This window comes from Cetorhinus maximus, unplaced genomic scaffold, assembly GCF_964194155.1.
Source record: "Cetorhinus maximus unplaced genomic scaffold, sCetMax3.hap1.1 HAP1_SCAFFOLD_125, whole genome shotgun sequence".
Lineage (NCBI taxonomy): Eukaryota > Metazoa > Chordata > Chondrichthyes > Lamniformes > Cetorhinidae > Cetorhinus > Cetorhinus maximus.
Window position 1 is genome coordinate 902,150 of NW_027596127.1, and position 13,299 is coordinate 915,448.

The window sequence follows — 13,299 nt, forward strand, 5'->3', positions numbered from 1 at the left end:
GCCTTCCTCAGCCTCAGGAACAGCCTCCCTCAGCCTCAGGAACGGCCTCCCTCAGCCTCAGGAACGGCCTCCCTCAGCCTCAGGAACGGCCTCCCTCAGCCTCGGGGAGCTTCCAAACAGCTGGAAGGAAAAGGGAGAAGGGAAAACACCGCCAAGCAGACAAATACCATCTTCATCCACCCCACAGGAAATGATCAAGAGTAACAACAACCATTCACCACCAAAGCTGCCAGACCAACCGAGGGTGCGAATCCTTTAACTACTTCCTCGCTCCCATTGTTTATCACATCCAATACTTCACACTCCTCATCCTTAACTACAATGTCTGCTTTGTCCCCCTCTTTTTGTGAAGACAGACACAAAGTATTCATTAAGAACCATACCCACATCCTCCACCTCCACACACAGGTTATCTTTTTGGTCTTTTATGGCCCTATTCCTTCCTTAGTTATCCTCTTACTCTTAATGTATTGATAAAACATCTTTGAGTTCTCCTTGGTTTTTCTTGCCAATATTCCTTCATGCCCTCTCTTTGCTTTTCTAATTTCCTTTTTGATTTCACCCCTCTACTTTCTACACTCCCCTCAGCTTCCTGTAGTATTGAGTTCTCAGTGTCTAACATGAGCTTTCCTTTTCTGTCTTATTTTACCCAGTAAACTCCTTGACATCCAGGAGGCTCTAGATTTGGCCGCCCCACCCTTTTTCTTTATGGAGACATGTTTACTCTGAACCCCTTCAATCTGCTGCCTTTCAATTTTATTTTATATTAAAATTTAATATAAAATATACATTGGCACATAAGGCATCACACCAACACTAAAATGCATTGATAACCCCATTTCCACTATCAGTCCAAAAATATGTTCTGCCACAATTGAGTCATGTATGAATTTCAGTGCCAGTGTGATGCCAGGTATATGAGTCAACAATTGGCGATTGAATGAAATGGCAGGTCCCTCCGATTGTTCATAACAGGAACAGCTGAAACAGCATTCAAACAGCCCTCACTTTTAAAACACAAAATATCTGCTGTTCAGTGTGATTCTGTGATTGGACAGAACTTGCTGAACAACCCTGGCAAAGCTGACAACCAATTTAAAATAATCAGTCAAGCTCGTAATGTGAAACAAAAACAGAATTACCTGGAAAAACTCAGCAGGTCTGGCAGCATCGGCGGAGAAGAAAAGAGTTGACGTTTCGAGTCCTCATGACCCTTCAACAGAACTGAGTTAGGAGAGAGGTGAAATATAAGCTGGTTTAAGGTGGGGGGGGCGGGGGGAGAGAAGTTGGGGAGGGGGGGTGTGGTTGTAGGGACAAGCAAGCAGTGATAGGAGCAGATAATCAAAAGATGTCACAAAGGAACAAAGAGGTGTTGAAGGTGGTGATATTATCTAAGAAAAGTGCTAATTAAGAATGGATGGCAGGACACTCAAGGTACAGCTCTAGTGGGGGTGGGGTGGAAAGACTGATAAGGTATTAGTTGTAGATTTAAAAATAATGGAAATAGGTGGGAAAAGAAAAATCTATATAAATTATTGGAAAAAACAAAAGGGAGGGGGAAGAAACGGAAAGGGAGTGGGGATGGAGGAGGGAGTTCAAGATCTAAAGTTGTTGAATTCAATATTCAGTCCGGAAGGCTGTAAAGTGCCTAGTCAGAAGATGAGGTACTGTTCCTCCAGTTTGCATTGGGCTTCACTGGAACAATGCAGCAAGCCAAGGACAGACATGTGGGCATGAGAACAGGGTGGAGTGTTAAAATGGCAAGCGACAGGGAGGTTTGGGTCTTTCTTGCGGACAGACCGCAGGTGTTCTGCAAAACGGTCGCCCAGTTTACGTTTGGTCTCTCCAATGTAGAGGAGACCGCATTGGGAGCAACGAATGCAGTAGACTAAGTTAGGGGAAGTGCAAGTGAAATGCTGCTTCACTTGAAAGGAGTGTATGGGCCCTTGGACGGTGAGGAGAGAGGATGTGAAGGGGCAGGTGTTGCATCTTTTGCGTGGGCATGGGGAGGTGCCGTAGGTGGGGGTTGAGGAGAAGGGGGTGATGGAGGAGTGGACCAGGGTGCCCCGGAGGGAACGATCCCTGCGGAATGCCACCAGGGGGGGTGAAGGGAAGATGTGTTTGGTGGTGGCATCATGCTGGAGTTGGCGGAAATGGCGGAGGATGATCCTTTGAATGCGGAGGCTGGTGGGGTGATAAGTGAGGACAAGGGGGACCCTATCATGTTTCTGGGAAGGACGAGAAGGCGTGAGGGCGGATGCGCGGGAGAAGCTCATAATGTGAATTATTGTCTAAATGTGACAGACATTCATGGGCAGGGATCCGTTCCCTGGAAGGAAAAGGAATTTGTTCAAACCTTGTGCCATTTTTGAATTACCCGGGAACTTCAGGAACCGAAAATTCCCCATTGGCTTGCTCCATGGCAAATGCCTCGGCCAATCAGAGGTGACTTGCCAACCAATCAGCACCTTTGTTGTGATTGGTTGAAATTTGGTATTATTTTGTTTGTCCTGATGGGTGCAAGATGAAAAACTTTGAGATCAGGTCTCTCTGTTCAGCAAGATTCAATTTCTGTACTGCCAAGTGTGTTTTCATACCCACTATATATCTCCATCAAATAACTGTTCACCTCTACACCCTGTTTCCTCTCACTCTGCCAAACTTCACCATAAGAGCCTCAGCAACTCTCTCTCTGTTACTGCATGGAAAATTCAAGCAAGTTCTGAAACCTGAGCTGCCTTTACCAAATTCATACCTGCTTCACAAAAGCCTCAGCTCCTTTCCAAACGTGTGGTACCCAAAACTGAGCACAAGGCTTCAGATAGGATCGAACCAGAATAGTGTTTACCTGACGAAATCTTCCACATATGGCAGGCAGTCTTGCTGGACCATCATTTGCACGCCGCTGGTTTTGTTCTCGGTGATGAGGTTCCCGTCTGTGCTGAGCGACAGGATTAATCTGTGTGCACACAGGTGGAGTTTGACAGGTCCTCGCCTGGAGGTCAGCACCAAGATTTTCACCTGGCAGTGTTTCTGGCTCAAGTAGAGTTTATTGAGCGACTCGTGGAGCTCAGACATCTGGTCAAATCTATAGCTGGGCATGTCCCCAGCTTGGCCTGTGAAATCAGAGCATGACAATCAGTGCATTTATACCCAGTGTCCCAGAGTCTTCACAACATGTACTAATCATTGATTCACTCTCACACCCATATCCATCACAAACATTTGTAGCTCTCCAGTCAAACACAAGTGGCCAGTTGTTAGGTCAGAAGCTATTTTTTTTTCATTTGTTCATGGGATTTTGCTGGCTGGGCCAGCATTTATTGCCCATCCCTAGTTGCCCTTGAGAAGGTGGTGGTGAGCTGCCTTCTTGAACCGCTGCAGTCCATGTGGTGTAGGTACACCCACAGTGCTGTTAGGGAGGGAGTTCCAGGGTTTTGACCCAGCGACAGTGAAGGAACGGCGATATATTTCCAAGTCAGGATGGTGAGTGACTTGCAGGGGAACTTCCAGGTGGTGGTGTTCCCATCTATCTGCTGCCCTTGTCCTTCTAGATAGTAGTGGTCGTGGGTTTGGAAGATGCTGTCGAAGGAGCCATGGTGAATTCCTGCAGTGCATCTTGTAGATGGTACACACACTGCTGCTACTGTGCATCGGTGGTGGAGGGAGTGAATGTTTGTGGATGTGGTGCCAATCAAGCGGCTGCTTTGTCCTGGACGGTGTCCAGCTTCTTGAGTGTTGTAGGAGCTGCAACTCATCCAGGCAAGCGGGGATTATTCCATCACACTCCTGACTTGTGCCTTGTAGATGGTGGACAGGCTTTGTGGGGGTCAGGAGGTGAGTTATTCATCACAGGATTCCTAGCCTCTGACCTGCTCTTGTAGCCACAGTATTTATATGGCTAGTCCAGTTCAGTTTCTGGTCAATGGTAACCCTCAGGATGTTGATAGTGGGGGATTCAGTGATGGTAATGCCATTGAACATCAAGGGGCGATGGTTGGATTCTCTCCTGTTGGAGATGGTCAGTGCCTGACACTTGTGTGGCGTGAATGTTATTTGCCACTTGTCAGCCCAACCCTGGATATTGTCCAGGTCTTGCTGCATTTGGACATGGGCTGCTTCAGTATCTGAGGAGTCGTGAATGGTGCTGAACATTGTACAATCATCGCGAACATCCCCACTTCTGCCCTTATGATGGAAGGAAGGTCATTGATGAAGCAGCTGAAGATGGTTGGGCCGAGGACACTACCCTGAGGAACTCCTGCAGTGATGTCCTGGAGCTGAGGTGACTGACCTCCAACAACCACAACCATCTTCCTTTGTGCTAGGTATGTCCCCAACCAACGGAAGTTTTCCCCGATTCCCATTGACTCCAGTTTTGATGCCGCACTCGGTTATACAAACAAAAAGCAGGAGTAGGCCATTCAGCCCCTTGAGCCTGCTCCACTATTTAATAAGATCATGGCTGATCTGATAGTATCCTGAAATCTGCATCACGCCCACCCCCGATAACCTATCACTCCCTTTCTTACCAAGAATCTAAACTCCAGCTGATACAAACCCAGCCTGTCCAACCTTTCCTCACAAGACCACCCAGCCATTCTCGGTATTACTAGGCTCTACTTGTCCCACCCCCCACCCCCCCTTCAACCAGCTTATATTTCACCTCTGTTCTATTTTTACTTAGTTCTGATGAAGGGTCATTCGGACTCGAAACGTTAACTGTGTTCCTCTCCGCAGATGCTGAGTTTTTCCAAGTATTTTTGTTTTTGTTTTGGATTTCCAGCATCCGCAGTCTTTTGCTTTTATATTTATTCTAGGTATTAGTCTGGTAAACCTTCTCAGAACTGCTTCTAATACATCTACATCCTTCCTTAAATAAGGTGACTAACACTGTACACAATACTCCACCAATGTACAACTGAAGCATGACCTCCCTCCTTTTATATTCAATTCCCCTCACAATAAATGATAATATTCTATTCGCTTTCCTAATTACCTGCTGTACCTGCAAACTAAGCTTTGGTGATTCAAATGCTGCCTCACCTCGGGAGTTCAGCTCTTCTGTCCATGTTTGAACCAAGTTGTAATGAGGTCAGGAGCTGAGTGGCCCTGGCGAAACCCAAACTGGGTATCAGTGAGCAGGTTATTGCTAAGTAAGTGCCGCTTGATAGCACTGTTGATGACCCCTTTCTTCACACTCCTGACTTGTGCCTTGTAGATGGTGGACAGGCTTTGGGGAGTCAGGAGGTGAGTTGCTCGCTGCAGGATTCCCAGCCCCTGACCTGCTCTTGTATGATGAAATAAGCCACAATTTATGCTCACTTGGAATCTGCTGAGTTCACAAGGAGCTGGCGGCATTCGGCACTCTCAACAAGGTAGATAATCTAAACACACAAATCGAGGTAAATGGGTGTGATATAATTGCCATTATGGAAACATGGCTGCATGGTGACCAAGACTGGGAACTGAATATTTAAGGATATTTGATGTTTAGGAAGGACATACAAGAGGGAAAGGAGGTGGAGTTGTGCTGATAATAAGGGATGGGATCAGTGCATTAGTAAGGGAGGATTTCAGATCGGAGGAACAATGTGTGGAATCTGTTTGGGTGGAGCTAAGAAACAGCAAAGGGCAGCAGACATTGGTTGGAGTTATTTATCGGCCAGCAAACAGTAGTGGTAATGTGGGGCATGGTATTAATCAGGAGATGAGAGAAGCATGTAGCATGGCTAATTGTCAAGAATACAAGACATTGTAATATTTTTCTTCTGGTAATAACCCTGGCATATTTTCTTATGTACTGGAAGTCAGGCGGTAATTGGATTAAGAGCTAGAGTGATGCCAAGGGTCTAAAGTCATCAGTAAGAAGTGGTGTTGATATGTGAATGAACCAAGTGAAACTTCAATCAGAGTTTTACATAAAGCAATAACAGGAGTGTTTTTGAATTGAGTTGTTTTAGTTCAAAGGGGGATATATGCAGCTTGTGAAAAGGTGTAAGTAAGTGAGGTAAAGATAGGGTAAGTTTGTTTTTCCAAGTCTAAGAGCTAAGGTAAAGAATGACTTAAACCTGGGAAGAAAACATTTCTGAAGAGACTGATTGAAACAAAAGAGAGATCAAAGGGAAGGAATATATTTAAGGAAATACTGAAGCCTAGGGTGGGGTAGCTGGTCAGATCCCCCAGAGGACAGTGTGAACGAGGTGAGATCGGGAGAACCAGGTGCTGTCAGCCTCAGAGGACACCCCAAGGTAAAAGGCGCAGTGTGGTAAAAACTACTGGAATCCTATAGATTTTGAAATCTATAAGGATAGTTGCTGAATGGGGAAGGTTTGCTCTGAGGGTAGTTAGGTTAATATTTGTGGAACAGAAATAGAAAATGCTGGAAAAATTCAGCAGGTCTGTCAGCATCTGTGGAGAGAAAGACAGAGTTAACGTTTCGAGTCCGTATGACTCTTCATCAGAACTAAAGAGAAGTGAAAATGTGATGAAATGTATAATGTTTAAGGGGGGGTGGAGCAGGGGAAGCTGGATAGAAGGTCAGTGATAGGTGGAGGCAAAGGAGAGATTTCCAGATATGCCATGAACAAAAGGACAAAGGGGTGTTAAGGATAGTGGTACAGGCTAAAGGAGGTGCTGATGGTGCCATTAAAGTCAGAAAGCAGAATGTGATAATAGCAGGACAAGGGTAAGCACTCCGGAAAGAACAACATGAACAAATGACAGATGACCCTGGTGAGGGTGGGGGGAGGGGGCTGTGATGGGAAAAAAGATTGAAAATAGGATAAAAGGTGGGGATAAAACAATGAATTAAAATGAAATAAGTGGATAAAAAATAATTTAAAATGAAAATTTAAAAAAAGGGATTAAAAAAGGTGGGGGGGGAATCGGAAAGTGGGTGGGGATGGAGGGAGGGGGGGGGGAATCGGAAAGGGGGTGGGGATGGAGGGAGGGGGGGGGGAATCGGAAAGGGGGTGGGGATGGAGGGAGCGGGGGGTGGGGATGGAGGAGAGAGTTCATGATCTGAAATTGTTGAAATCAATATTCAGCCCGGAAGGCTGTAAAGTGCCTAGTCGGAAGATGAGGTGCTGTTCCTCCAGTTTGCATTGAGCTTCACTAGAACAATGCAGCAAGCCAAGGACGGACATGTGGGCAAGAGAGCAGGCTGGAGTGTTAAAATGGCAAGCGACAGGGAGGTTTGGGTCTTTCTTGCGGACAGACCGAAGGTGTTCCGCAAAGCGGTCACCCAGTCTGCGTTTGGTCTCTCCAATGTAGAGGAAACCGCATTGGGGGCAGCGAATGCAGTAGACTAAATTGAGGGAAGTGCAAGTGAAATGCTGCTTCACTTGAAAGGAGTGTTTGGGCCCTTGGACAGTGAGGAGAGAGGAAGTAAAGGGGCAGGTGTTGCACCTTCTGCGGTTGCATGGGAAGGTGCCGTGGGAGGAGGTTGAGGTGTAGGGGGTAATGGAGGAGTGGACCAGGGTGTCCCGGAGGGAACGATCCCTGCGGAATGCCGCTGGGGGGGGTGAAGGGAAGATGTGTTTGGTGGTGGCATCATGCTGGAGTTGGCGGAAATATGGAGGATGATCCTTTGAACGCGGAGGCTGGTGGGGTGATAAGTGAGGACAAGGGGGACCCTATCATGTTTCTGGGAGGGAGAAGAAGGTGTGAGGGTGGATGTGCGGGAGATGGGCTGGACACGGTTGAGGGCCCTGACAAGCACCGTGGGTTTATTTGTGGAACTGTTTTAAAGTACTGTTTACTGTGTGAAGCCATTCATGTGTTTAAGTCTAATTGTGTTTTATTTGTTTTTCTTTGTTCTTTTACTAAATATTTAGTTTACCATAAAATCATCACAAGAAATCGGGAAATAATTTCCTGATTTCCTTCCATACAAATTGCAAAACCTGTTTTGGAAGCTGTTTCAAGTTGGGGAAATGGGGAAAAGGCAGGAAAGTGGAGTTGAGGATTATCAGATCAGCCATGATCTCATTGAATGGTGGAACAGGCTCGATGGGCCGAATGGCCTAACTCTACTCCTACATCTTATGGTCTTATGGTTTTATGGTCTAGCTAAAGGTCACAGATTCAAAATAATGGGCAAAAGGAACAGAAGTGATTGAAGGAAGCTATTTTCACTCAGAGGGTGGTTGGAGTCTGGAACAAACTTCCTGAAAGGGTGGTGGAGGCAGGTTCGATCGAGGTATTCAATAGGGAGTTGGATTGTTACCTGAAAAGAGAGAATGTGCAAGGTTACAGGGATAAGGCAGGGGAGTGGGACGGGGTAGAATGATCTTTCACAGAGCCAGTGCAGGCTCGATGGGCTGAATGGCCTCCTTCTGCTCTGTAAAGATTCTGAGATTCGGTGATTTACCACAACTCACTGCTTTCTGTTCTTGAACCAATTTTTATCCAATTGGACACTGACCCCTTGTCCCATGAGCATCCATTTTGTTAATCAGCCTTTTATGTGGCACTTTGTTGATGCTTTCTTAAAATACATACAGACAACATCCACCTCATTCCGGTCATCAACCTTCTCTGATACTTCATCTGCCTCTTAAAAACCTGCGCTGGCCCTCCTCCATTAACTCAAACCTCTCCAAGTGCCTGATCAGTGTTTCTAAAACCTTACCCACTATTGATGTTAAACTAACCGGCCCTAACTCCGGCCGCCCTTACACCCTTTCTTAAATTAAGGTGTTCCATTTACCACTCTCCAGTCATAGGGTCATGGGGTCATGGGGTCTTAGAGTCATAGAATCATAGAGCACAGAAACAGGCCCTTTGGCCCATCCTGAAAATCCTGTGGCACCTCCTCCATAATTAGGGAAGATTGGAAGATTATAGCAAGCCTCCTGCTGCCTCCATACCCATTCCTTCAATAACCTGGGATGCAAGCCATCCAGACCAGGTGACTTACCCACCCTAACTGTAGCCAGTCTTTCCAGTACCTTCTCTCTTTCAATTTTCACACGATCCATTGCCTCCACTACCTCCACTTCTCGCCCCCCACCAAAATCCGGGGTCCAGGCTCCCCCCACACTCCCCCACCCCCGCCCGCCAAAATCCAGGGTCCATCTCCCCACAGACCCATCCCCCCCTCCCCACCATGGTCCAGGGTCCCAGCCGCCAACAGAACCCCACTCCCCTCTCCCCCATGGTCCAGGGTCCCAGCTGCCCACAGAACCCCACCACCCCCCCTCCTCCCCATTCCCCCTCCCCACCATGGTCCGGGGTCCCAGCTGCCCACAGAATCCCCCCGCCCCCCCATGGTCCAGGGTCCCAGCTGCCCACAGAACCCCCCCCCTTCCTCCCCCCTCCCCCCCATGGTCCGGGGTCCCAGCTGCCCACAGACCCCCAGGCTAAAAGTCCCCTTTGCAAGATCCTCAGGCCCGAGACTCCACCCGAACACATCCCAAAGATCCCCCTCTGGAACATTAGGGTGGCCTTTGGAAAGAGCAGGAGGAACATTACGTGGATCACAGCGGACACCAGCATCTTCCGAGTGCTGGCAGTTGTGGATTTTCCAGCCTTCATTTCGACATTGACTGAGAGAGGATTCTGATCCAGAACAGGAAACATCATCCAACAGAATGGAGCCCGAACCTGAGGAAAGAGGCAGGAGTTAATACAGGGGTCAAGAGGCTCCACATCAATCGTGAAAAAGGATAATCAGAATAAATCCCACCCACAACAGTACTGAGGGAGTGCCGCACTGTCAGAGGGTCAGTACTGAGGGAGTGCCGCACTGTCAGAGGGTCAGTACTGAGGGGGTGCTGCACTGTCAGAGGGTCAGTACTGAGGGAGTGCCGCACTGTCAGAGGGTCAGTACTGAGGGAGTGCTGCACTGTCGGAGGGTCAGTACTGAGGGAGTGCTGCACTGTCAGAGGGTCAGTACTGAGGGAGTGCCGCACTGTCAGAGGGTCAGTACTGAGGGAGTGCCGCACTGTCAGAGGGTCAGTACTGAGGGAGTGCCGCACTGTCAGAGGGTCAGTACTGAGGGAGTGCCGCACTGTCAGAGGGTCAGTACTGAGGGAGTGCCGCACTGTCAGAGGGTCAGTACTGAGGGAGTGCCGCACTGTCGGAGGGTCAGTACTGAGGGAGCGCCGCACTGTCAGAGGGTCAGTACTGAGGGAGTGCCGCACTGTCAGAGGGTCAGTACTGAGGGAGTGCCGCACTGTCAGAGGGTCAGTACTGAGGGAGTGCCGCACTGTCGGAGGGTCAGTACTGAGGGAGTGCCGCACTGTCAGAGGATCAGTACTGAGGGAGTGCCGCACTGTCAGAGGGTCAGTACTGAGGGAGTGCCGCACTGTCGGAGGGTCAGTACTGAGGGAGTGCCGCACTGTCAGAGGGTCAGTACTGAGGGAGTGCCGCACTGTCAGAGGGTCAGTACTGAGGGAGTGCCGCACTGTCAGAGGGTCAGTACTGAGGGAGTGCTGCACTGTCAGAGGGTCAGTACCGAGGGAGTGCTGCACTGTCAGAGGGTCAGTACCGAGGGAGTGCTGCACTGTCAGAGGGTCAGTACTGAGGGAGCGCTGCACTGTCAGAGGGTCAGTACTGAGGGAGTGCTGCACTGTCAGAGGGTCAGTACTGAGGGAGTGCTGCAGTGTCAGAGGGTCAGTACTGAGGGAGTGCTGCACTGTCTGAGGGTCAGTACTGAGGGAGTGCTGCACTGTCAGAGGGTCAGTACTGAGGGAGTGCTGCACTGTCTGAGGGTCAGTACTGAGGGAGTGGTGCACTGTCTGAGGGTCAGTACTGAGGGAGTGCTGCACTGTCAGAGGGTCAGTACTGAGGGAGGGCTGCACTGTCGGAGGGTCAGTACTGAGGGAGTGCTGCACTGTCAGAGGGTCAGTACTGAGGGAGTGCCGCACTGTCAGAGGGTCAGTACTGAGGGAGTGCCGCACTGTCGGAGGGTCAGTACTGAGGGAGTGCCGCACTGTCAGAGGATCAGTACTGAGGGAGTGCTGCACTGTCAGAGGGTCAGTACTGAGGGAGTGCCGCACTGTCAGAGGGTCAGTACCGAGGGAGTGCTGCACTGTCAGAGGGTCAGTACCGAGGGAGTGCTGCACTGTCAGAGGGTCAGTACTGAGGGAGCGCTGCACTGTCAGAGGGTCAGTACTGAGGGAGTGCTGCACTGTCAGAGGGTCAGTACTGAGGGAGTGCTGCAGTGTCAGAGGGTCAGTACTGAGGGAGTGCTGCACTGTCTGAGGGTCAGTACTGAGGGAGTGCTGCACTGTCAGAGGGTCAGTACTGAGGGAGTGCTGCACTGTCTGAGGGTCAGTACTGAGGGAGTGCTGCACTGTCTGAGGGTCAGTACTGAGGGAGTGCTGCACTGTCAGAGGGTCAGTACTGAGGGAGTGCTGCACTGTCAGAGGGTCAGTACTGAGGGAGTGCCGCACTGTCAGAGGGTCAGTACTGAGGGAGTGCTGCACTGTCAGAGGGTTAGTACTGAGGGAGTTCCGCACTGTCAGAGGGTGAGTACTGAGGGAGTGCCGCACTGTCCGAGAGTCAGTACTGAGGGAGTGCTGCACTGTCAGAGGGTCAGTACTGAGGGAGTGCTGCACTGTCAGAGGGTCAGTACTGAGGGAGTGCTGCACTGTCAGAGGGTCAGTACTGAGGGAGTGCTGCACTGTCAGAGGGTCAGTACTGAGGGAGTGCTGCACTGTCTGAGGGTCAGTACTGAGGGAGTGCTGCACTGTCAGAGGGTCAGTACTGAGGGAGTTCCGCACTGTCAGAGGGTCAGTACTGAGGGAGTGCCGTACTGTCCGAGGGTCAGTACTGAGGGAGTGCCGCACTGTCCGAGGGTCAGTACTGAGGGAGTGCTGCACTGTCAGAGGGTCAGTACTGAGGGAGTGCTGCACTGTCTGAGGGTCAGTATTGAGGGAGTGCCGCACTGTCAGAGGGTCAGTACTGAGGGAGTGCCGCACTGTCAGAGGGTCAGTACTGAGGGAGTGCCGCACTGTCAGAGGGTCAGTACTGAGGGAGTGCCGCACTGTCAGAGGGTCAGTACTGAGGGAGTGCCGCACTGTCAGAGGGTCAGTACTGAGGGAGTGCTGCACTGTCAGAGGGTCAGTACTGAGGGAGTGCTGCACTGTCAGGGGGTCAGTACTGAGGGAGTTCCGCACTGTCAGAGGGTCAGTACTGAGGGAGTGCCGCACTGTCTGAGAGTCAGTACTGAGGGAGTGCCGCACTGTCAGAGGGTCAGTACTGAGGGAGTGCTGCACTGTCAGAGGGTCAGTACTGAGGGAGTGCTGCACTGTCAGAGGGTCAGTACTGAGGGAGTGCTGCACTGTCTGAGGGTCAGTACTGAGGGAGTGCTGCACTGTCAGAGGGTCAGTACTGAGGGAGTGCTGCACTGTCAGAGGGTCAGTACTGAGGGAGTGCTGCACTGTCAGAGGGTCAGTACTGAGGGACTTCCGCACTGTCAGAGGGTCAGTACTGAGGGAGTGCCGCACTGTCCGAGGGTCAGTACTGAGGGAGTGCTGCACTGTCTGAGGGTCAGTACTGAGGGAGTGCTGCACTGTCAGAGGGTCAGTACTGAGGGAGTGCTGCACTGTCAGAGGGTCAGTACTGAGGGAGTGCTGCACTGTCAGAGGGTCAGTACTGAGGGAGTGCTGCACTGTCTGAGGGTCAGTACTGAGGGAGTGCCGCACTGTCAGAGGGTCAGTACTGAGGGAGTGCCGCACTGTCTGAGGGTCAGTACTGAGGGAGTGCCGCACTGTCAGAGGGTCAGTACTGAGGGAGTGCCGCACTGTCAGAGGGTCAGTACTGAGGGAGTGCCGCACTGTCAGAGGGTCAGTACTGAGGGAGTGCCGCACTGTCAGAGGGTCAGTACTGAGGGAGTGCCGCACTGTCAGAGGGTCAGTACTGAGGGAGTGCCGCACTGTCAGAGGGTCAGTACTGAGGGTGTGCTGCACTGTCAGAGGGTCAGTACTGAGGGAGTGCCGCACTGTCAGAGGGTCAGTACTGAGGGAGTGCCGCACTGTCAGAGGGTCAGTACTGAGGGAGTGCCGCACTGTCAGAGGGTCAGTACTGAGGGAGTGCCGCACTGTCAGAGGGTCAGTACTGAGGGAGTGCCGCACTGTCAGAGGGTCAGTACTGAGGGAGTGCCGCACTGTCAGAGGGTCAGTACTGAGGGAGTGCCGCACTGTCAGAGGGTCAGTACTGAGGGAGTGCCGCACTGTCAGAGGGTCAGTACTGAGGGAGTGCCGCACTGTCAGAGGGTCAGTACTGAGGGAGTGCCGCACTGTCAGAGGGTCAGTACTGAGGGAGTGCCGCACTGTCAGAGGGTCAGTA

The 13,299-nt window shown here is 50.6% G+C and overlaps 1 protein-coding gene across 1 annotated transcript in view; it reads right to left on the reverse strand.

Moving 5' to 3' along the window:
• Nucleotides 1–13,299, reverse strand: part of LOC144672861 (galectin-3-binding protein-like) — a 67,643-nt gene that overhangs the window by 18,183 nt on the left and 36,161 nt on the right. The window contains exons 3-4 of the mRNA XM_078534845.1: nucleotides 9,478–9,609; nucleotides 2,849–3,116 (exon numbers count right to left, since the gene is read on the reverse strand). Of these exons, the coding sequence (XP_078390971.1) occupies nucleotides 2,849–3,116; nucleotides 9,478–9,609 (400 nt within the window). The remainder of the gene's footprint in view (nucleotides 1–2,848; nucleotides 3,117–9,477; nucleotides 9,610–13,299) is intronic.